General features: G+C 40.6%; 1 protein-coding gene across 1 annotated transcript in view; it reads left to right on the top strand.

Annotated features, from left to right (window-relative positions):
• The window catches only part of LOC134381656 (guanylate cyclase soluble subunit beta-2-like), a 74,635-nt gene that overhangs the window by 33,740 nt on the left and 17,884 nt on the right, over nt 1-23,011 (top strand). Inside the window, exons 9-17 of the mRNA XM_063101540.1 lie at nt 2,945-3,044; nt 3,916-4,100; nt 5,157-5,268; nt 6,560-6,663; nt 8,095-8,311; nt 12,106-12,426; nt 15,498-15,646; nt 16,195-16,341; nt 22,219-22,373. Coding sequence (XP_062957610.1) covers nt 2,945-3,044; nt 3,916-4,100; nt 5,157-5,268; nt 6,560-6,663; nt 8,095-8,311; nt 12,106-12,426; nt 15,498-15,646; nt 16,195-16,341; nt 22,219-22,373 — 1,490 coding nt within the window. The remainder of the gene's footprint in view (nt 1-2,944; nt 3,045-3,915; nt 4,101-5,156; nt 5,269-6,559; nt 6,664-8,094; nt 8,312-12,105; nt 12,427-15,497; nt 15,647-16,194; nt 16,342-22,218; nt 22,374-23,011) is intronic.

The raw sequence follows: 23,011 nt of genomic DNA, 5'->3' as shown, positions 1-23,011 counted from the left end.
GCCTAAAACTCCCTTTTATTTTTTTAGACAAGAAAATGCTTTATTGGAAACATCAAGTGGCATTTACACATATCATAATAATAGTTTATTATTTTATATAAAAGTGTCTTACTTTTAGAGCCTTTTATAGTTCACCAAGCTCTTTCTTCACCTCTTCTGTATTTAATGTTCATAACTACCCTTGCAGGGTTGTGGTGAGGGTAAAATGGGATGATACATGTTAAAATGCATCTATTATGCATCCTCATTGATGTTAAGTGGGAAAAGCACTATTTTCTCCATTTTTGAGATAAGGAATCATTTTTCAGGTAAGTAGAATGAGTAGCTGGGCCTGTCCTGTTATCACGTGAACTACTCAAGGATAGAGGCAGCGCAAAGAACCCTGGATATAGGGTCTGACAGGCATACAATGTGATGTGACCAGCTCTGTAGCTAACTAGCTGTGTGATCCTGGACAAGTTATTTGCCTTCTCTGAACCTCAGTGATTTTACTTATTTATTTAATAGATACTCATTGAAAGCCTACTATGTACTAAATACTTTTCAGACACTGGACAGTAACAGGGACAAAAAGCACTAACTAGGAAAAAAAAACCCCACCTCTTAGTGATGTGTGGTTTAAAAAAGATAACATGTAAAAGTGCCTAGCATTGTAATCATCCCAGAAAAGGCATTCCATAGCTAATAACTTCCTTTTTCTCTGTTCAATATTGCCAGTTTTAAAATCACAATAATTTACATAGCAACTGTCTTCCAAATTTCTTAGCTAAAGTACAATTAAGATTTAAGAAACAAAAATAGACCCCCTTAATACTCTTCCATAATATTTTTTAATATCACATCTTTCACCTAAAAACTTGGCTAATATATTAAGTCACAGTTCTGAAGAAGGTATCAATATGTTTTCATTCATTAATTAAATAAAAAAAACATTATGGAATATCTTTCATGTTCTAGATATTATTCTCACCATGTTACTATCACCCTTGTGAATAAGAATGAAAAGAATTGAGGTTCTGAAGTCCCAGGTTTATTATTTTTATACCCAACCCTGCTACCCTTCCTCTGATTGTCACCCCCCTCCCCATCCCATATACCAAAGCCATATTGCTAGAGAAGCAGTAGAACAGAACTTTTCTGGTGGATATGTGAGGTCATTTTACATAGAACAAGACAAATGAAATATTTAAATATTATAATATGCAAGTTGGAATAAAATAAAGGCAAGGATAGCTGATAGCTACACAAGAGTGTTTTATATAGGACAAAGTATTACAGATCGTCTATTTAGGCAAAAATTATAAATAAAGTTAAGGCTGACTTCACATCTGTCTAGTAATTTGGCAGTGCCTTTAAGGCATACATTTCTGGTAATGACTGTGCCTTTAATCTCATTATTTTTTAGCTAAATTTGAGTGCTAATTATGAGGCAATGCTAGGTTAAGTAATTTATAAACATTGATTTATCTTTTTGACACCCGTAAGGTTAAGTATTCCCCCCCCACCCTGCACTATTCAGATGGGAAAAAGAAAGGTCAAGTGACTGTCCCAAATCATCCAGGTTATGGTGGCTGAGCTGGGACTCAAACCCAGGTTTGTCTATTTCCAAAGACCATGCTCTGGACTGCTTCTCATTATATTCCCTTTGTCTTGATTCTCCACTTCTAAAAAGTCCTATTTTAATCAATAAATAAAAGTATAATCATATTATTTAGAGACTTGGAGACATTGGCCAGAAGAATCAAAAGCACAAACTTTTGGAAGTGTCTCTGAACAGAGGCTTGGCTGGGGGTGAGGAGAGACCAGGAAACGGGGGCAGGAGCACATGCATTTCCTCTTTAGCCTCCTGTACTCTATTATTTTGTTTTCTTTATGTAGGGTTTGGATATAATTTGTTAAATTAACTTTTAATTTCCTATTTTATCGTATGCTTTTCATATGTACTGCCTAAAATTCTCTTTAGATTTAATCAAGATGTAAACACATCTATATATAAACTTACGTACTTTCTCTGTATATGAGGGCACTTAGAACAGGTTGTAGACACATAGAATTAAATGATAATACAAATCTTCCCATGAACTTTTTGAAACACCCTTGTATGTACTTTTGGAAATATAAAATAAGTATCTGGAAAAAAAGAAACCCATTTTAACTAGCAACCCATCACCACAGAAGAGGGCAAAGATCTCAGAAGGAACACATCCCCTTAACCTCTTCCCTCACTCAGACCAGAAGCTGTGTCCAGGGTGCTACTAACCCAGCTGTGGAGAAAACTGCTTCCCTCAGAGACTCCTCCTCTGGGCAGTCTTTATCCTTCTTTCCTAGTGTACATCTTGCCTACCGTGAGATGGCGCATGCTTGAATGTCAACATTCATTCCTAGAGAAAGAGGATCTCTTCGGATGTACCCTGAAGGTTCTATTTTCCAAAGGTGCAACTTGATACCACAGATGGCATTATTCTTTCAGAAACAAGAAATTAATTATTTTTTCTGGAAATTCCTCCAAGACCCTGATTTTTCTGAGAGTGAAGATACCTACGGTCACTTGGTAGAGACTCACTAAGGCCTCCTGGTACCTACCAGCCAGCTGCCCCATGGAACATGAGTGGAAGCAGCATCGCACGGTGCAAAGGCTCATTTGGGAAGGTCAAACAAGTTCTCCCACTAACCCAGCTTTAACTTCCCTGAGCCTCACGGTCCTCCTCTTTAAAATGCAGATAATACTCACTGTTCAGAGTTGCTTAGGGTATAGCAGGGATAGTATAAACTTCCTGACGTAGAATAGCTGAAACCACGGTAGTTTTTATGTGATTGGAGAGAGGTTTGGGATATAGCTCTGTGTGATGTAATGGATAAGTACTATTGTTTTACAAAGCTTCAAAAGCATAATTTAAGCTATTTGTGTTCACTGGGGTGGAAATGTGTTGTGTCTTTAAATTAGGAGATGAACGCACCATCATTTCGAGTGGAGAGAGGAGCAGACGGGAAAATACTTCTCCATTACTACTCGGATAGAAGCGGCCTGTGCCACATTGTACCAGGTATGGCTTAACCAGTCCAAAGCTATGAGCCCTGTGAACTGTGGAAGGCTTCCCACAAATTCCCCAGGACGGTTAATAGCCAACTGTGGGTAGGGAGTCAAAACTCTACCTCTTACAAAGTCTGACTCCTTGCCATCTTGCCCATTAGTCCCAAAGTCCTTGAGCTTCTAAAATGTTTCCAAAATGCCAAAAGAAGGAATAGTTTTTCTTTCAACATTTTAAGTTTTTCAGATTTTTACATAGTTGTGATAATTCTGCATATATTATTTTGTATCAGTTCTTTTTCTTTGTATGTAGTATTAGAGAAAAAGCATGCCTCCATGTTTTCACAGAGTTTTTAAAGCCACATCTTAAATGGCTGAATGATATTCTATACTGTAATTATTTTAACTAGTCCCCTATTGTTGAACTTTTAGTTGATACTAATCTTTTGCTGTTGTAAATAATGTTGTGATGAACATCTTCACACGTGCTTTCCCCATATTTTGTTTTATAATCCTGGGATAAGTTCCCAGAGGAACATTTTTTTAAAACACAATCCTTAATGCTTTTACAGTTGAGTTTTACTTACGTTATCTCCAGAGTTTGTTTATTTGTTTAATGGGTTAAATGCCTCCCTAAAATAAACAAATAGGTGTGGAACTAGAAATTAGAGGGGCACGGATATATTTGTTATCCAGACATGTGTAACTTAAATCTCTCCATATTTTAATTTCATTAATCTGTCATATACTGCCTGTCTTGAGGCAGGACCTGGGCTTGTTAAACTCTGCAATATTCACCAGAAGTTGTACATTTTGATTATTTTATGGCTTTTGCTAACACGACTGCCTTCTGCCAACCCTCACCAATATGTGTCCTTCTCCTACAGGTATCATTGAGGCTGTGGCCAAGGACTTCTTTGACACTGATGTGACCATGGATATCCTTGACATGAATGAAGAAATGGAGAGGACAGGGAAGAAGGAGCACGTTGTGTTTCTGATTGTGCAAAAGGCTCGCAGGGCAAAGCCATACAAGTCGCAAGACAGTCAGGACATTCAGAGAGACCAAGAGGTACTGGGTTTGCTATGTTTTCAGAAAGCACAATTACCCTAAGGAGAGCTACCAGTCTTGGCACAATCTACTCAAACAACAGAATCATATAATATGAACTTTATAATAGTGGAGTTATGGCAGGATTTCTCAATCTCAGCACTACTGACCTCTTGGACCAGATAATTCTTTGTGGTGATGGCCTGTACTTTGCATTACAGGATATTTAGCAGCTTCTCTGTTCTCTACCCACTAGATGCTAGAAGAACCCTGCCTCCTCAGGTGTGACAATCGAAAATGTCTCCTAGCATTGCCAAGTTTCCCCAGGGTAGGGATAAGGGGATAAAATCACTTCTAGTTGAGAACTGCTGGGTTAAGGTTAACTGGACATACATTGGGAGGCTGTCTAGAATGTGTCTTAGCCTGGAAAATTTTCACCTATGAAAATACCAGTATAAAGGGTTTAAAATTTGGACCTGTTTGCTTACTTCTCAATCTCACTAAAATAAGTTGACCTTTCAAGTCCCCACTGCCCAATTCTGCAGCTAAAGCCAGTCACGGGTCTAGAGTCAACCCAAGGTCCTGCACTCGGCCACCTCAATCACAACTTGTAGGGTGACCATTACCTGTTTAGGTACCACATATGCTAGGTAGACAGCTCTCTGTGTCCACATCGCTTGCACAAATATCCAGATAAGTCTGTGATCCCTGGGGAGAACACAGGGTATGCCTATTGTAGAGCATTCAAAGCCCATCGCAGAGTATGTTCCCTGAAGAATCTTCAACCACAGGAAGATGTTCCTGTGTGATTTTCCTGCTGCATATCATCCTAGCCCCCTCCTGAGATTTTATAAAAGTTCTTGCTGCCATTGATAGAGAAAGAGCACAAGGATTAATTAGATAAAAAATCTTGGGAATTCCAAAGTATTGGTAGACTTGATCTTGCAAGCCTGCATATGGTTCCTCTGGCTATGGACACTGCTCCTCATTTAGAGATGAACCCAATCACAGCAACAGGGCTTGTACATCTCTAGTCACATGACCAGATACGTGTGCTTCTCCCCCTGTCATCTACAGGCCCCCCAGGCAGCTTTCCTTAGGACAAAGGAGAAATATTTGAGTGTCTCTGCTTGTCCTGTGAAGAAGTCCCACTGGGATATTGTGAGAAGTATAGTCATGTTTGGAAAAGGTAATGGGCTCTTCTCCCAAGCTTGGCTCTTAGAGCAGAACGATTACTTTGTTCCCAGGGGCAGCAGCTGGTGTACACAGAAGGGGCCAAGCCCTCTATGATTATGATTATGATTATGATTATGATTATGATTATGATGTCACTGAGTCTGCAGAGCTTGGATTTGGCGGCCACCGGTTTTAACTTTAAAACGTCAGACTCTAACTTGCCTTCTGTTACCGCTTTTATTTGTGCTGGCTGACATGGAGACACTGTCTTCCCTGTAATCAGGAAAAGCCACTGGAGAGAGGATTGGAATCAGTACCAACTGGTGATTGTTGAAGAGAAAGAGGATGGGTACTGATGCATTATCAAGAGCAATGAATTTTCCAAAGCTCCTCTTCTGGGTCAGGCCTTCTCCATGGGGATGCATTTCTGGACTGGAAATCTTTGGATAATAACCATGATCTTCCAGTTGTATGAAGGACACTCGATCAATAGCCAAGAAAGCAGATTTCTGGCTCTGTCTCTGAGGAGCTGTGTGACCTTAGACAAAAATCTTCCATCTTTCCATTTGTGAAATAAAGGCATTAGGCTCTTTAAGGTGCCCCTGTTGGCACTGGGCTGGTCTAATGACAAGCACCTAACACCCAAGTCAGAACAAGGGCTCCGACCCACTGGGAGAAGGAGCTAGGACACCCCTGTCATGACTACCAGGTGGGACGCTGTGCATCTGGGACAAGGTCTGCAGGGCTCCTGCTCAGGGCTGCATTCTCAGTTCTTCAAGCCATGGCAGGCGAGTCAAACATGCAATTGACATCCTTTGTCTAGGAGATTTTCATATCAAAAAGGCTCTACTTCGAATCTCTACCCCCTGCCAAATAGGACTGTTGGTTAAATTTTCATGTGCCACCCAAAACTGTCAGTCTAAAAAGCTCCATGGCAAATGTCCCTGACGCTGGGCCGGGTGCACACGCTCTGCTTTGCTTGCTCATTGTCTGGCTGTCACCATTTCAATGCCGGCTCTGTTTTCATGGCGAGACATACTCAATTGGCCCAGAAACTCTTCAGCAGCGGGCAGAAACTTGGCAGGGGGCAGGAGGGCTTCTCAACCTGGTAGCAAGTTTTCTGTTTGTTTTAATTTGGAAGAATTGCCGTGGCCATCTGGAGACGCTGAGGGAGCCCACGCTAAAGAACAGGGATTGTACTTTGCCTGTGAAACACTTAAGATCTATCCCTATGCCGAGCTTTGCTCTGTGCGAGGCGGTGGGTGGAGCCGTCTCTCATCAGGACTTCCTTTTTCTGTGTCCAGGGCATCTCATGAACACCTTCGAGCCAGTTTATCCTGAGAGGCTCTGGATTGAAGAGAAGACGTTCTGCAATGCGTTTCCTTTCCACATTGTATTTGATGAATCAGTAAGAGACCCCTTTCCCACTGTAGCTTGGAGTTGGGGGTAAGCCAGGGAAGGGAGCATGATTATAGTGTTTTATAGCTAGTGGGGACTTTCAAGTCTCTGAGAAGTTCCCAGAGTTTGGGAGACTAGGCTTTAGCCTGGCAGGACCATTGACTTGCTTTTCATATTGCGGCATCCTTCAGAAACCAGAATGCAGGGGCTTCTTAATGGAGATGGGAGGGAGCAAGACCAAGTGGTTGCATCTAGAGAATGCATGGAAGGTTTGCCACTGGGGAAAAGAAAGGGGTGCCAAAGCTCAGTACACAGAGACAACAGCACACTTCAGTAGCAACAGAAGTGTGCAATCCTAAATGCCACCTCTTGCTCATCTGTGGGGCCACTGTGAATGTCTCAATCCTGTCAAGCTTCACTTTCTGCATTCTGAAGGTCAGGGAGAGGTCAGTGCTGACCTCATACCGTGCTCTGTGGAAACTGTGAGCATGACCATAAAATATATATCAACTGAATTGATTATGAACTCATTTAAAGGGCAATTAGGCAGAACAAATTTGGTCAAAAATCATTTAAAATTCCTTCAGATATTGTGATTTTCTCTGATATTTACTTGAACACATAGACATATTAAATCATCACCTACCAGTTGACTGCTTGATACAGATTCTATCAAATTTATTCATTTGAGGATAGTCTCTGCTTACAAAGAAATTATGATGTAACTGAAGTAAACTAACACCCCATATGAAACAACTAGGAATTAAAAAGCAATGTACCTCGATTTTTCCCCAGTGCCACAATGATATTATTATTATTGCCACTGTTAATATTTTACATTCTGATTTTCTTTAAAAACTCGCTTTCTTTTTAACATTTGGGCCTAGAATAATAGAAAATTTAGTGATACGTTTCCAAAAGGTTAGGTTGATTTCTATGGCCTAACAGAGTTCCCACTGTTAGTGAAGTTAAGTATGCCTGGACAGTCTGTGCTGGCATTGGACACTGTATGTGAAGGATACCCATGTTACTTCTTCCTCTGTGTGTTCTGTGCAGATAGCAGTGAAAGCATTTCTCACCCCCTTACCCAGGCCTGAGTGTCAGCTTTAATGCTATAGAATTTGCTAGTTTCTTTAACAGTAATGAGAGAGAAAGAGAGGGAGAAGAAGAAAGAACTATTAGCCCAATTGAGAGTTCTAACCTCTGTTTCTTGTTAGTCAAAAATAGGCTTCTGAGTACTCTTATACTATCTTTCCTCTTTCAGACGTTAGCTATAGATTTGTTTAAAACAAGGTTTATTGCTTCCATGATGTTTATTCCATTTCTGAGCCTTTTGCCCCCAGTGGGTCACAAAGCATGGCCAAAGTGTTATTTCTAAGAGCAAGTTTATGGTGGAGATTGCCTTCTATCCCCCAGCCTCACACCTGTCCTCTGTGAATAGCTGAGGGTCAAGCAAGCCGGAGTGAACATTCAGAAGTATGTCCCAGGACTCCAAACCCAGAAGATTCGATTAGATGAATGTTTCTCCATCATTCATCCTCAAGTTACCTTCGACATTTTCAGCATCTGCAAATTTATCAACAGTCCATTTGTCCTGAAGACACGAAGGGAAATGCTGCCTGAAGCATGGAAAAGCCAGCCCACCCTCAAACTCCGAGGTAATAGTGCACCCCTTGCCTGCTGCTCCCTGCCTGTTTGGGAGCTTGATCAGAAAGGGAAGAGGCAGAGTTTTCCAATTTCCTAAAAAGTGGGGCAGGGATTATATTGAGAACAAGTGGGTTTTCTTTTTTTTGGACATTTCCACTTGACCTGATTTATAAACAATATATTTAATTTCCTCAACTATTTCTAGTTTAGACATAAATGAAATATATGTAGGCACATATATGTAAAATGTAGTTATATGTATAATTTAAAATTTCTGTAATTATAAAATTCTGGTGTCTGTTACTAAAATTTTCAGAATATATGAGCTACTATTGGTATTAATATAATGTCTGTCCTTTATAAAACAACATGATCATCTGAGCTACTGTTAGTAGGGCACACTTTTTGTTTTTAATTGTGGTAAAATTTACATAACCTTTACCATTTTAACCATTTTTAGATGTACAGTTCATTAGTATTAAGTGCATTCACAAGTTGTACAACCATCACCACCAATCCAGCCCCAGAATGCTTTTCATCTTTGGCAAAACTGAAACTCTGTATCTATTAAACAATATCTCCCCATTTTGTGTTCCTCCAGCCCCTGGCAACTACCATTTTACTTTCTGCCCTATGAATTTGACGACTCTGGTACTTAGGTGGAATGTACAGTATTTGTCCTTTTGTGACTGGCTTATTTCACTTAGCATAATGTCCTCCAGATTCATCCATTTTGTACCATGTGTCAGACTTTCCTTCCTTTTTAAGGCTTAATAGTATTCAACTGTATGTCTACACCACATTTTCTTTATCCATTCATCTGTTGATGGACACTTGGGTTGTTCCCGCTATTTGGCTATTGTGAACACTACTACTATGAACATGTAGTATAGTATACAAAGGTCTCTTTGAATCCATGCTTTCAATTCATGTGAGTATATACCCAGAAGTGGAATTGCTGGATCATATGGTATTTCTGTATTTAATCTGTTGAGGAACTGCCATAGCGTTTTTCATAGCTGCTGCACTATTTAATGTTCCCATCAACAGCGCACCAAGATTCCAATTTCTGCACATCCTCCTGAACGCTTATTATTTTCTGGGTTTTTTTCTTTCTTTTAGATGGTAGCCGTCCTAATGGGTGTGAAGTGGTATCTCATTGTGGTTTTGATATGCATTCATTCCCTAATGATTAGTGACATTGAGCCTCTTTTTATGTGCTTATTGGTCATTTCTACATATTCTTTGGAGAAATATCTATTCAAATTTTTTGTACATTTTTAAATTGGGGGGTTTTGTGGTTGTGGAATTTCTTTATATATTCTGGATATTAACCCCTTAGCCGTTATGTGATTTGCGAATATTTTCTCCCATTCTGTGGGCTGCCTTCTCATTCCACCTGTTGATTGTGTCCTTTGATGCACAGAAGTTTTTAATTTCAATGTAGCCCAATTTATCTATTTTCTCTTTTGTTGCCTGTGCTTTTGGTGTCACATCCAGGAATTAGTTGCCAAGCCCAATGTCATGAAAATTCTCCTCTGTTTTTTCCAGAGAGCTCTACATTTAGGTCTTTGATTCATTTTGAGCTAATTTTTGTGTATAGTTTAAGAGGGCACACACTTGAGCTGTCTTTCTGTTATACTGATGATTAGGTATTCCAGGCACAAACACAGGCAGAGCTGAGGGAATGTCTGAGAGGAAAATGACATGTTCTGGGAACCCAAGTGAGTTGTAGGGTGCTGTGATGGAAGACGAGGTGGCATGATGAGGATTTGAACTTTATTATGCAGCTGGAAACATTTTTATGTGTCTGCTGTAGTCAGATTTGAGGTTTAGAACGATCACTCTGGAGGCGTGTGAAAGACGGATCACAGCGTAGAGAAGACTCAGCCTGGGAGGCCACGTGGAGGCTACCGCAGGCTGCAGGGGAGAAGCTTTAAGGGGCTGAATGAACTCAGACAGCGGCACTGGGGGCAAAAAGGCTACAGATTTATGAGATCATTAAGACAGGACTTGATGAGTGGATGTGGAGGTTGAAAGAGAGAATAGTGAGGATAATTATTAGCTTCCCTACTTAGGTAAATGGGATGAAGGTGTGATTAACTGAGAAAGGACATGACCTAAACTCAAGGGTTTTTGTCAGAGTCACCACTATATCCTCAATGCCTAAAACCGTGTGCCTAGCTCATGGTAGGGACTAAAAACATATATGACGAAAAAATTACTAGAGAAAGATTTGTAGAGGGGACTGAAAGTGAGGTCAGTTGTAGACATCCATGAAAAAATATGTAATAAGAGATAAAGAAAAAACCCCACTGTTGATGAAAGTATAAATTGTCACAATCATCTTAGAAGGCAATTTGGCAGTGTGTATCAAAGGCCTTAAAAATGAGCATATTCTTCGTCTAAGTAATTCCATGTGGAAGAATATACCCTTTACCAAAACAGCCCCAATCATACACAAAGACTTTCTTCAAGCTTATTCATTGCAATGTTGTTTATAGAATGATAAACCAAACATAATATAATCAATTCTAGCTTATTATTTAAATAAAATGTGGTATAATCAATGTAGCCAGCAAAAATTATGGTGCATATCTATATTTAATGCTGTGGAAAAATATCTATTTATTATTTTTTAAGTAAAAAAATCAGATTACAAAAAGAAGATGCCATATTGTATTAGTCCACTTTTGTTGTTTATAACAAAATATCTGGAACTGGGTACTTTATAAAGAAAATGAAATTTATTGCTTACAGTTTCAGAGGCTGGGAAATTCAAAGCTCAGGGAACACATCTGGTGAGGACTCTGTCCTGGTGGTGACTACAATGATTCAGGGTATCACATTTTGAAATGGTGGAGCAGAAAGAGAGACTAACCTCCTCATTCACTCTCTTTGTGAAGCCCTCAGAACCATGCCCCTGACCACCATTATTATTCATTTACTAGGGCATGGCCCTTCAATCTAATCACCTATTCAAGGCCCCACCTTTCAATTACTATAAAAGGATTTCCCACCCTCAACAGCTACAATCAGGATTTAAGCTTCAATGAGGTTAGGGGGCAGCCAAGTCTACAGCATATATGATCCCCTCCCCCCCTTTTTTTGTGATACAAAATTATACTCCAAAATATTACCAGTAGTTATCTGTGTGGTGAGATTATGTAGATTTTTACTATTTTCTTTCACTTTTTTTTGCAACGAATGTGTATTACCTTTATAATAAGATAACAGACATATCTATTTTAAAAGAAATACACATCTTGAGTTTGGGAAGCTAAGTTTCTCTGGAAATTCAGATTTATTGTCAGCATGGTGTGGGATACAGGATGTAATGCTACAAGTGAAGAAAACCAAGGCACCCATATTTAAGGAAAGAGCCAAAAACCCTAAAGGAAACATTCAAAGTAGGGGAAATCTCAGAGAGAGAGCAGGGTCAGAGAAGTCCCCGGGATGCGAGGCTGCAGGAAGGCGGGTGTGGTTAACACCATCAAACAGCAGAAGGGCCGAGGAAAGAAAAGAATGAGAAACTTGTGTTGGGGTCGGCAGTTTGGAGGCCACTGATGGGAGCCACCTCAAAGTAAGAGCAACAGCCCAGGAGAAAGCCGCTGTGGAGAGGGGCGTCCGTGGCTATTCAAAGCAGAGGTAGCTCTCAGGGAACTGGGCGCACGGGGGAGGAGCGTGGCTGTGCAGGGGCTGCAGGGCACACTGTGCAGGTGACGACTGGTTATCTGGCGAGCTCGTCTCCTCCCTGCTGGTGACATGCTCTGTGCTCGCATTTCTCTCCATGATTGACCGGAAGGCCAGATGATCTGGATGGAGTCCATGCGCTGCATGATGTACCTGTGCTCTCCGAAGCTCCGCAGCCTGCAAGAGCTGGAGGAGCACGACATGCATCTGTCTGACATCGCCCCCCACGACACCACCAGGGATCTCATCCTCCTGAACCAGCAGCGGCTGGCAGAGATCGAGCTGTCCAACCAGCTGGAGACGAAGAAGGAGGAGCTGCGCATGCTCTCCAAGCACCTGGCCGCGGAGAAGAAGAAAACGGAGACGTTGCTTTATGCCATGCTGCCCGAGCACGTGGCCAACCAGCTGAAGGAGGGCCAAAAGGTGGCTGCAGGTAAGGCGACCTTCCCTGCACAAGGGCCTCTGAGTGGGGGCAGCGAGCCCGAGTGGTTAGGGGCACCAGCTTTGCACCCAGGCAGATGCGGGTTTGAATTCTGACTCCCTCACTCTTAAGTGGCATGCTCCCTGGGAAGTTAATCTCTTAACTTGCATGTCCTCGGCTTTCTTCTCTCTACATTGAGAATAATGAAAAGAGTACGGGAGGGAAAATGGATTAAATAAAAACGCCTGTCAACTATACACACCTATAGTAGGTTCTCTTAAAATTTAGGCTGTGTCCTGAGACGGGCCTCACTGCTCAGTGATCATGAGTAGGGTTCTGAACTATAATTAGAAATAATGCACTCACACATTAGCTAAATCCTGGGGCGCCTCTGAGGACCATCCTGGGAGAGCAAGCAGTTTCTGGAGGGAGGGACACTGTTTCCTCTGGACTCACATCCCCTTTACACGGGTCTGTATTCACTCACCAGACAAGCCTGGTCACTGTACCAGGTGTGAGGGACTCAAAGGGTTGACAGCCTTGTGGGCTTGACAGATATTTACAGACTAAATTAATGGGCGTGGGGATGGCCAAAGGAAAGAAAGCTGATGTGCATTAAGAAGAATTGTTGTGCCAGGAACTGTGTTAGACGTGTCGCATATGCTCTGTCATTACATTTTCTCAGCATCATCTGAGCAAACTGACACTCGCCCCAGCTTATGAGTAAAAGAACTGGAAATGAATCACATTAAGTCCATCTAACTTCAAAATCCGTACTCTTCCCACCACATAAGGTGCTGTGGAAACACGGGTGACAGAGAAATTAATAATAAATAGATGTCAGGAGACAAAGAGATGGGACAGGGTGGGGATGTGAAGGCACGTCACAAAAGTTTGTGGCACTTGAGCTGGGCCTTGAGGCTGAATTTCAGGAAAGAAGGAAAAGCATTTCAGGAGCGTGCGGTAGCAGCAGCAGCAGTGGTAAGGCACAGTGGACATAAATACTGTGGCACACTCTCCCCAGAACATCGGGGTACAGGGGAATCTGCTGAGGCTGGGGAGTAGGGTGAGCCCAGGTGATACGGTGATCAATCTGGTTACCACAGAAAGGGAAGTTGCTTTTATTTTGTAGGCACTGGGGATTTATTAAAGTTTTTTTTTTTTTTTCTTACAATGGAAGTGACATGATTAGTTGTGTAAATGCCATTTTGGCTGCAGTGTAGGGACGCGTTAGAGGGAGGCAGACTGAAAGCCCGTCAGAGTCCAGCTGATGATGGGAAAGCCTGCACAAAGGCAGTGTGAGGAGGACTCGGTGGGATTTCATAACAGATACGGTGTGGATGAAAGAGTCAGAGTCAGTGATGAGGCTGAGGTTTCTAGCATGGAAAAGTATGAGACGTTATCCTAGGACAGAACCAGAAAGAAGAGCAGCCTTGGGGGAGGAAGGTCAGTTTTAGAACTGTGGAATCTGAGATGTCTGGATACTCCACATAGCATGACCAGCAGGTAAATAGCAATTGCAGGGGGAGCTCAGGGGAAAGTTCTAGCATGGAGCTCTGGAGTTACTGCAGTGTGGATGGTGGTTAATCATAGACTCTAGGAATGATGGATAAGGGATCCAGGGGGTGTGAGGTGAGATGAGAAGAGGGTGGGGTACTGAATCTTAGGGAGCATTTATTATTTAAGAAGAAAGAAAAGCCTGCGAAAGATGTAAAACAAGGAGATCAGAAAGGTAGAAAGAATATGAAGAGAGAATGGTAGGCCAGAACCAAATGGAAGAGAAAGTAACATGAAGGGGAGTTTATTACCAGAGGTATGAATGGTATAGAAGGCACTTACTGTGTTCAAGGAGTCATCCATTCAATCACTCAGCAATTATTTATTGAGCATCTACTATGTGCCAGACCCTGCTCTAGGTGCTAGGGACACAGCAGAGATCAAAGCAGACAGCACCCCATCTCATGGAGATTAGTCTTCCAGTGGGGGAGAGAGACAATGACCAAACAATTCCATAAAAAATACCATGCTACATAAGTCTTGTGGAGCTGGGGGCAGGCAATCAGGCTAAGAGGATAGAATCTAGGGGCTGTTAGTTTACACAGGGTGGTTGACAACATTCTCATTGAGGGAGTTACATTGGAAATGTGAGGGACAGAGTCCTATGGATATCTGAGAGAAGACTGTGTCAGGAAGGGGAAATAGCAGGTACAAAGGCCTTAAGGCTGGAGGCACTTAACATGCTGGAGAAACCCCAAGGAGGCTAGTGTGGCTGGAGTGGAGTGAGCCAGAGGGACATGAGGTCAGAGAGATGGCAGGATGGAGGCGGGGGTCTGCTTTGTGGGCCATGGTAAAGATTTTGGCTTTCATTCTAATTGTGGTAGAAGTGGTGGAAGACTTGAGGCAGAGGAATGGGGGATCTGGCTTACACAGGACATTTGGCTGCCACAGAAATTAGCAGGAGTAGAGGCCAGAGTGGAAGCAGGGGCATGAGGTAGGAGGACGTGTTGGGGCTGTGGTTGCTTCCCTGCCGTATAAAGACAGGACACTCACCACTTCATGTTGACCAGCCTCTGTCAACCCTGCCCTGGATCTCCTGCAGTCAAGGCTTTGTCTTGGCCCACTTGCTAGGGGCAATTTCTTTTGTCCCACAGCACTTGTCACTTCTTATTAGAAGTTTTTGTTTGCTTTTATGTCTCCTTCACTAGACTGGGAGCTCCTTAAGGGCAGTGGTCCTGTCTGCTTGCTTCACATGATATGACTCTCCTAACATGATGACTGACTAGCTCATAGCGGGCACTCAATAAATGTGCTTGTAGCGGGCACTCGGTAAGTGTGCTCGTAGCGGGCACTCAGTAAGTGTGCTCGTAGCGGGCACTCAGTAAGTGTGCTCATAGCAGGCACTCAATAAATGTACTCATAATGGGCATTCAGTAAATGGCTATTGAGTGCCTGGGTGAGTGGCATCTGGCTCCTTTTCCCCAAGGCACAGGCAAGCTTAATTCTCAAAGGGCACTTGAACCCAGAATTTATATAATTATTATCCTATATCCTTGGCTATCACTGATACCTGGTTTCTGTTTCAGGAGAATTTAAAACCTGCACAATCCTTTTTAGCGACGTGGTGACATTTACTAACATCTGTGCTGCTTGTGAACCTATCCAAATAGTGAATATGCTCAATTCAATGTACTCCAAGTTTGACAGATTAACCAGTGTCCACGAGGTCTACAAAGTAAGTGTCTGTGCAGTGCAGGTGTTTCATGGTGTGCTCTGGCAGGGCCGGGATTTGATTCTAAGTCTTCCTTTGCCTCTATCTGCACTAGTCTGGGGTTTGGTGTGGACGGGAGTGGGATGAAGAAGAAAAGCTAAAAGAGAATTGGAAATATTGTAGGAATTTTAGTTTTTTAGGAATCCTTTTATAATACCCAGTGCTAAGATGATGACCTGGTGCCTCTGAGGGACAAATACTGTTTTCCCAGAGAATAGTTCTCCTACTCCTAAATTCAGCAGAAAGTCTAATCCAAATAATGTTGTTATGTAATGTACGGCATCGTATGACTGCCCCAGGAGCTTCATCTTCCCTGGGATTTCTTTCCAGAAAAATCAGGAAGGCCTTTTGGCTCTCTCATGTCTGTCTCCTGAGTCATTTTTCTTCTCACCTCCTCCCTCATGCTCCTCAGACCCCTGGCAAAGAATCACCAGCTTTTGTCAATATGTGGAAAATAACAAACATATTTAGCGACATATTTAGTGATGAATACTCATCTTTTTTCCTGACAGGTAGAAACAATAGGAGATGCTTATATGGTGGTAGGCGGTGTCCCAGTGCCTGCTGTGAGCCATGCTCAAAGAGTGGCCAATTTTGCCTTGGGGATGAGGATTTCTGCAAAAGAAGTGATGAATCCTGTTACCGGAGAACCCATCCAGGTAGAGAGCAATTGTGTGCTTGGCTTAATGCCAAACATTGCACACACAATAGTAGAATTTTACTAGTCCACTTAGGTGTTATTGGGTACGTTACTGTGATTAAAATGGGTAATTCCTCCCATCTCTTTTCTTCTCTTGCATGTGTTCCTAAGTAATAGAGATGTTAGTAAGGGTATCACAGTCTCAACCTCTCTCAATTTTATGAGGCTTTGGCACTCAGGATTTTCCTGTGATTCCCTGCAAGCTTCCTTTGTCCCTAACTTAGGACAGCACTGAGCACGTCTCCCTATTTATCTTGTAGGGTTCAATCCATCTTGAAAGCTAGCTCATTTATAATTCCTGCTTTTTTTGTTCAAGCATTTCAACAAGTGGTTCAGGTTTACTGAACAGCCAACTCTTCCTGCTTAGGGAAATTATGTATCCAACATGCCATCTGACAGGTTCAGATCTCAGGCTGGGGTGTGAAGCCGCCTCCAGCCAGCAGGCGAGACACCAGGATGCCAGAGATATTCAGAATGGCTTTCCTTCCACCCTGTGGCCATCAGCGAGGCATCTGCTCACCTTTCTCACAGGAAGCTCCTCTTCCAAGTATGGAAGTTTGTTCACCCTGTAAAAGTTGGACAGTTTTGGAGATAAAAAATTAAATGTCCTCTTCTGCCAGCTCAGCAGATCCTAAGCCTCCTGAGTTGGCTTAGAGTGGTGTCTCTCTGCCTTTTGATATCTAGATCCCTCCCAGGCTCATGTTAGTAAAAACTTCAAAATAAACTAAACAGCTGACTAAAAATGAATAAAACCAAGTATGAGATGGAATATGATTTTTCCAAATTATAAATCCTTTGCAGGAGATTCTGAAATGTTCTTCTCTCACCCTCACCACAGTGAAGTATAAGGTGAGAAATAGTCCTCATCACTGTAGTCTTCTGAGTCAAAGCTGTCTTGGGCGATCACAAGGACAAAACATGCACGATACTCGACTCATTGTAAACACACAATATGCATCTGTTGAATAAAAACCTCAATGTAATAAATAAAAAATCAGGATGGCAGGTAATGAGAGAGTAGGTATAAGATAGTCAGATAAGAGATGAGTGTTTCAGTTAAAGTCTTCACTCCAGTGTAAGTCACTGAAGAAAAAATAATTGAAAATACTTGATTGTGTAAATAGAAAGGGGTGTGTGTATGTGTGTATGTAGGAAAGGGGCACAGCAACGGAGAAGACATAATGCTACATCAATAAGAATGAAAATAAACAAGGACTTCCTAGAAACTCTCATGGTGGATTTACCAAGAAAAACACAGGAAAGGGTATTAGCAATTCTAACATAAGAACTGAGACACAGTTAGGAGCACCTTAGATATCCACCAGAAACAGCATATCATGTGGGTTTATTTAAGGAAGTAGGGGAAAGGACTGGACACTTTTTTTTTTCCTTTAGAGAATTGTGCTGCCATTTCTACAGTTTTAAAATTAGTGCATATTGAGATCCTTTATTCTTTCATTCATATAGCCTTTCATATACATTTACTGAGATCCTACTATGTATGAGACAGTGTTAGTAGGTGCTTTGAGGGATTCAGAGATATATATTGGCAAGCTCTTTTCCTAAAGGAATTTAGAATCTAGTTAGGATGTAGAAAGCTGCAAGAGATGCTGTTTCCATCCTAGTAGGTTTTCTTTTTTTTTAAACTCCATCACAGGACAAAAAAACCCTAAAGAAACTAAATTCTAGAAAGTGGCAAGCCTTTTCAAGGAGAAGGTATTCATAATTACATTCATTCCTCATTGGAGAAGTAATCCACCAGATATGAGGGTAAGGAGAAACTGGTCTAAATTTTAGTGAACTTCTAATTGCCACATGCAGGCTGCAATGACAGGTCAGAATCCTAAAGAACCCCAGCCATAGACTCTGTAACCATCCACCAACTCTTTCCACAGGGCCCCTCTTAACACATGGGGCTACTCAGCAGGTGTTGAGTGCTTGGGTTCCTCAGCCAAAGGGGGACAAGTGGGGAGAGCTGAGAGAGCCCCCGGTCCCTGAGGTGTATGGGACCTCCCCCAAATGCAAGGCAGCGGCCCATGAAGGGCTAGTATTGTAGAAAGAGAACTGAGAGAAATCCCTCTGAGGTACTCTTGACTATCACCAAGAACACCACAATGACCCTTTGAAGTCTGGGGGCAAAGAAGAATGATACAGAGAAATCTTCCAATGTGCAAAGAGTCAGGGTGGGACTAATGAGTAGAGAGATCCCCCAAAATACCACGGTTGGGCTGTAAAGCAGAAAGAGAGCTCCTAAAATTTACAGCTTGGCTGTAAAACATCAAGAGGTTTTCAAAGCCTTGCTGGTGCTCAGATTCTAAACCCTGCTGGAGTCAAAGTTCTAATCTAGCTTCATGACATTTGAAACCAGTGCTGCATAGAATTTAGCAATATCTCTGCCTAAAGCCCAGACCCAGCTCAAGTGCCGATTAAATTCATTCAGTCTTCACTCTAGCAGCTTGACAGGAGAAAGGGTATGACCTTTTCTGAGAGGTAAATATTATCTACTTCAGCCTCTACTGTTTTTTCACACACAATATGGGCCATACAATTAAATAATTTAAAATGCAAGATGCAAGAAGAAACAAGAAAGTGGTAATGCGATATATACCAAAAGGGAAAATAGTCAATAGAAACAGGTCCAGAGATGGCCTCGATGTTGGTATTATTAGGCAGGGTCTTTAAAATAACTCTGATAAATATTTTAAAGGATCTACTAGAAAAGGTGAAAAGCAAGTGTGAACAGATGAGAAATATATATGAGCATACTTCAGAAAGTTCGTGGAAAGATTCTTTCTGTCTTTCAATTCTATTTTCCCATTAACTTTTCCAAGTACCCTTGTACACATGCTATATATATATACACACATATATATACACACATATACACACACACACATATATGTATATATATATTATATATATGTATATATATATATATCTGTATTTGTATCTATCTATCTATAGCTATAGCTATATCTATATAAAATGGAAATGAAAATCATGAAGTCAGAAATAAAGAATTTATTTTATGGGTTTAACAGAGACTAGACACAATAGAGGAAAGATTCAGAGAATTTGAAGAAAGATCAATAGGAATTATCCAGACTGAAACATAAGGAAGAAAACAGTGAAACAAAATGGAACAAAGCATTTTAGATCTGTACGACAATGTCAAATGAACTCCCATATGTAGAACTGGAGTTCTAGAGGAAGAATAGAGTGAGAATGGGTTGGAAGAAATATTCGAAGAGATAATGGTTGAGAATTTCCAACACTTATGAAGGATATCCACCCACATATCCAAGAAATCACTTCTAGTTAAAGTATACCAAAAGCCCTACCCAGTGCAATAAAGCAAGAAAAATAAATATAAGTTAAGACTGGAAAGGAAGAAGTACTATTAGCATTATTCACAAACCAAATAATAGTGCACCTAGAAAACCTTATACAAACCACAGAAAAGTATAAGATCTAATCAATGAGTTTAGTGAGGTTAGAGGATGCAAGAACAGTACAAAAAAATTAATTAAATTTATATTTGCTAAGAATGGACAATAGAAAAATAAAAATAAAAATAAAATAAAACTATTTACATTCCTAGGAATAAACCTAACAAAAGATACACATGATTTTATGCTGAAAACCACAAAAGATTGCTTAGAGAAAATAAAGACGACTTAATTAAATAGAGATATATCACATTCATGATTGGAAAACTCAATATGGTTAAGGTGTTTATTCTCAAACGGATGTATAGGTTTAGAAGAATACCAGTCAAAAATCCCATCAGGCATCTTTGAAAATATTGACAGGTTGATTTTAAAATTTATATGGAAATGTAAAGAATCTAGAAGAGCCAAAATAATCCTGGAAAATACAAAATTGGAGGATGTACCCAACTTAATCTCAAGACTGATTTTAAGGCTAGGGTAATAAATATGGAATGGAATTGGCAGAAGGATAGACAAAGAGACCCTTGGAGCAGTACAGAATGTCCAGAAATGACTACATATTTAAGGTCAATTGATTTTTTACCAAGACACTAAATCAATTCAGTGAGAAAGGTGATCTTTTTTTCAGAAGTGTTTCTGTTACAATTTAATATTATATGAAAAGAAAAAATATACCGCAATCCTACCTCACTCCATATACAAAAATTAACTTGATATGAATCAAGGACCTAAACAGAAAAGTTAGAATCATAAAGCTTCTTGATGGAAATATAAGAGAATAACTTCATGACTTTAATTTCTTAGATAGGACACAAAAAGCACTAACCATGAAAGGAAAAAAAAAAATGATGAACTTTGTTGTTCTGGGCCAAATTGTGCCCCACGCACCCTTCAATTCATATGTTGAAGCCCTAACCCTCAGTACCTCAGAATGTGACTGCATTTGGAGCGAGGGCTTTAAAGAGGTGATTAAGCTAAAATGAAGCCTTAAGGGTGGGCGCTATTCCAATCTGACTGATGTCTTTATATGAAGGGGAAATTTGGACACTCAAAGAGACAGTAGGAATGCACGTGCACAGAGGGACGGCCATGGGAAGACCTAGCAAGAAGACAGCCATCGGCAAGCCAAGCAGAGAGGCCTCAGGAGAAACCAAACCTGCAGACACCTTGATCTTAGACTCCAGTTCCCATGACTGTGAGAGTTGATTTCTACTGTTTCAGCCACCCAGCTGGTGGTAATTTGTTATGGCAGCTCTAGCAAACTAATACATTCATCAGGATTAAAAATTTCTGCTTATTAAAGAAAATGAATATACAAACTCACAGACTGAGAAAAATATTTGTAATACATACGAGGGTACTTTTAAAAACTCATGGAAAAATAGAGTTAAAAGGTAATATGAATCTTTCCATGGGCTTTTTGAAGACTGCTCATACATATTGCATATCCAAATATGTATAGAATTTATACACATTAACAAAAGATTAACAACCGAATTTTTGAAATGGGCAAAATAATTGAACAGACTTTTCACAAAAGAAGATATTTGAATGGACAATATATATGGGAAAATGTTCTTAACATCATTAGCCACCAGAAATGCAAATTAAAAACACAGTGAGATATCATTTCACACCCACTAGAAGACCAAATGGTGGTGAAAAGTGGAGGAACTGGAAGTGTCACATTGCTGATAGAAATGGAAAATGGTACAATGACTTTAGAGGATTGAGCAGTTTTTTTGTTCTTTTGTTTTTGTTTTATTTTTGTAAAATTAAATATGTATTTACCTTGTGACCCAGAAATTCCACTTCTAAGTATTCACCTAAGAGAACTGAAAACATATGTCCACAAAAATATCTGCACAAAAATGTTCATAGTAGCTTTAATTATAATAGCTCCAAACTGGAAATAATCTAAATGCTCATGAAGAAAATGGATAAACGAATCATGGTGTGTTCTTACAATAGAATACTACTCAGCATTAAAAATAGTCAGCTACCGATACACACAATATGGATGAATCAAAAGCATGTTGAGTAAATGATGTCAGACATAAAACAGTATGTGCTATATAATTTCATTTAGGTAAAGTCCTAGAACAGGCAAATTCATCTTTGGTAAAAGAAATAAGAATGTAGTTATCTCTGTTGGGGGGGCTAGGGACAGACCTTAACTGGAAAGGAGCACAAGATAATTTTGCAAGGCAGTGGAACTACTCTACATTTTATTTTGGATAACGGTTACAGGGATGTATGCACTTGTCAAAACTCATGGAGCTAAATACTTAATATCTGTATTTTTTTTTTATATTATACCGCAATTTGAAAGTGAAAGCAAGAGTATTAGGTGGTCTCTTTTCAGTGAGGTTTTCTCTGTACAGATAAGAGTGGGGATCCATACTGGACCAGTCTTAGCTGGTGTCGTGGGAGACAAGATGCCACGGTACTGCTTGTTTGGCGACACTGTGAACACAGCCTCTAGGATGGAAAGTCATGGGCTTCCCGACAAAGTGCATCTCAGCCCCACAGCTTACAGGTAGCCATTCATTTATTCATGCCTTCCTTTGTCCCTCGCTCCTTCCAGAATTTCCAGAGTGCTTAGCAGCCACTGGATGGAGGTGGTGGAGAAAACACATGTTTTCCCTCCCATGCGTCACCGGCTTACAGAAGACATTCATTGTGCCAGACGGTAAATACTGCTGAGCCTCTACTATAACGTAGTTTTTACCAAGAAGCATGTAATTTAGTGTAGAGAAAAGCAAATTATAACCCAGAGGCCAAATTCAACCTGCTGCTTGTTTTTGTAAATAAAGTTTTATCGGAACACAGCCATGGTCTTTTATTTACATATGGTTTATGGTTGATGTTGTGCTGCAAAGGCAGAGTTCAGTTACTGTGACAGAGATTTTCTAGCCCACCAAGCTTAAAATATTTACTGTATGGTCTTTTATAGAAAAAGTTTGCTGACCCTCTAGTGGAAGAAGAAAGAAAATTCACTGTTAATTATTTTTAAAGTAGGAAAAGTCAATGATAAAGATATGCATAAAACAATACTTGAGCACTCACAATAGACCACATTCTGTCCTAAATTATTTTATAGATGTTAATTCATTTACTGTTGCAACAACTCTATGGAGATATATTATTTACAGATGAGAAAAAATAAGGCACAAT

This window comes from Cynocephalus volans, chromosome 7 (assembly GCF_027409185.1).
Source record: "Cynocephalus volans isolate mCynVol1 chromosome 7, mCynVol1.pri, whole genome shotgun sequence".
In the NCBI taxonomy this organism is placed as follows: domain Eukaryota; kingdom Metazoa; phylum Chordata; class Mammalia; order Dermoptera; family Cynocephalidae; genus Cynocephalus; species Cynocephalus volans.
The sequence above is the reverse complement of the archived record's forward strand: the minus strand, read 5'-3'. Positions and strand labels throughout refer to the sequence as shown.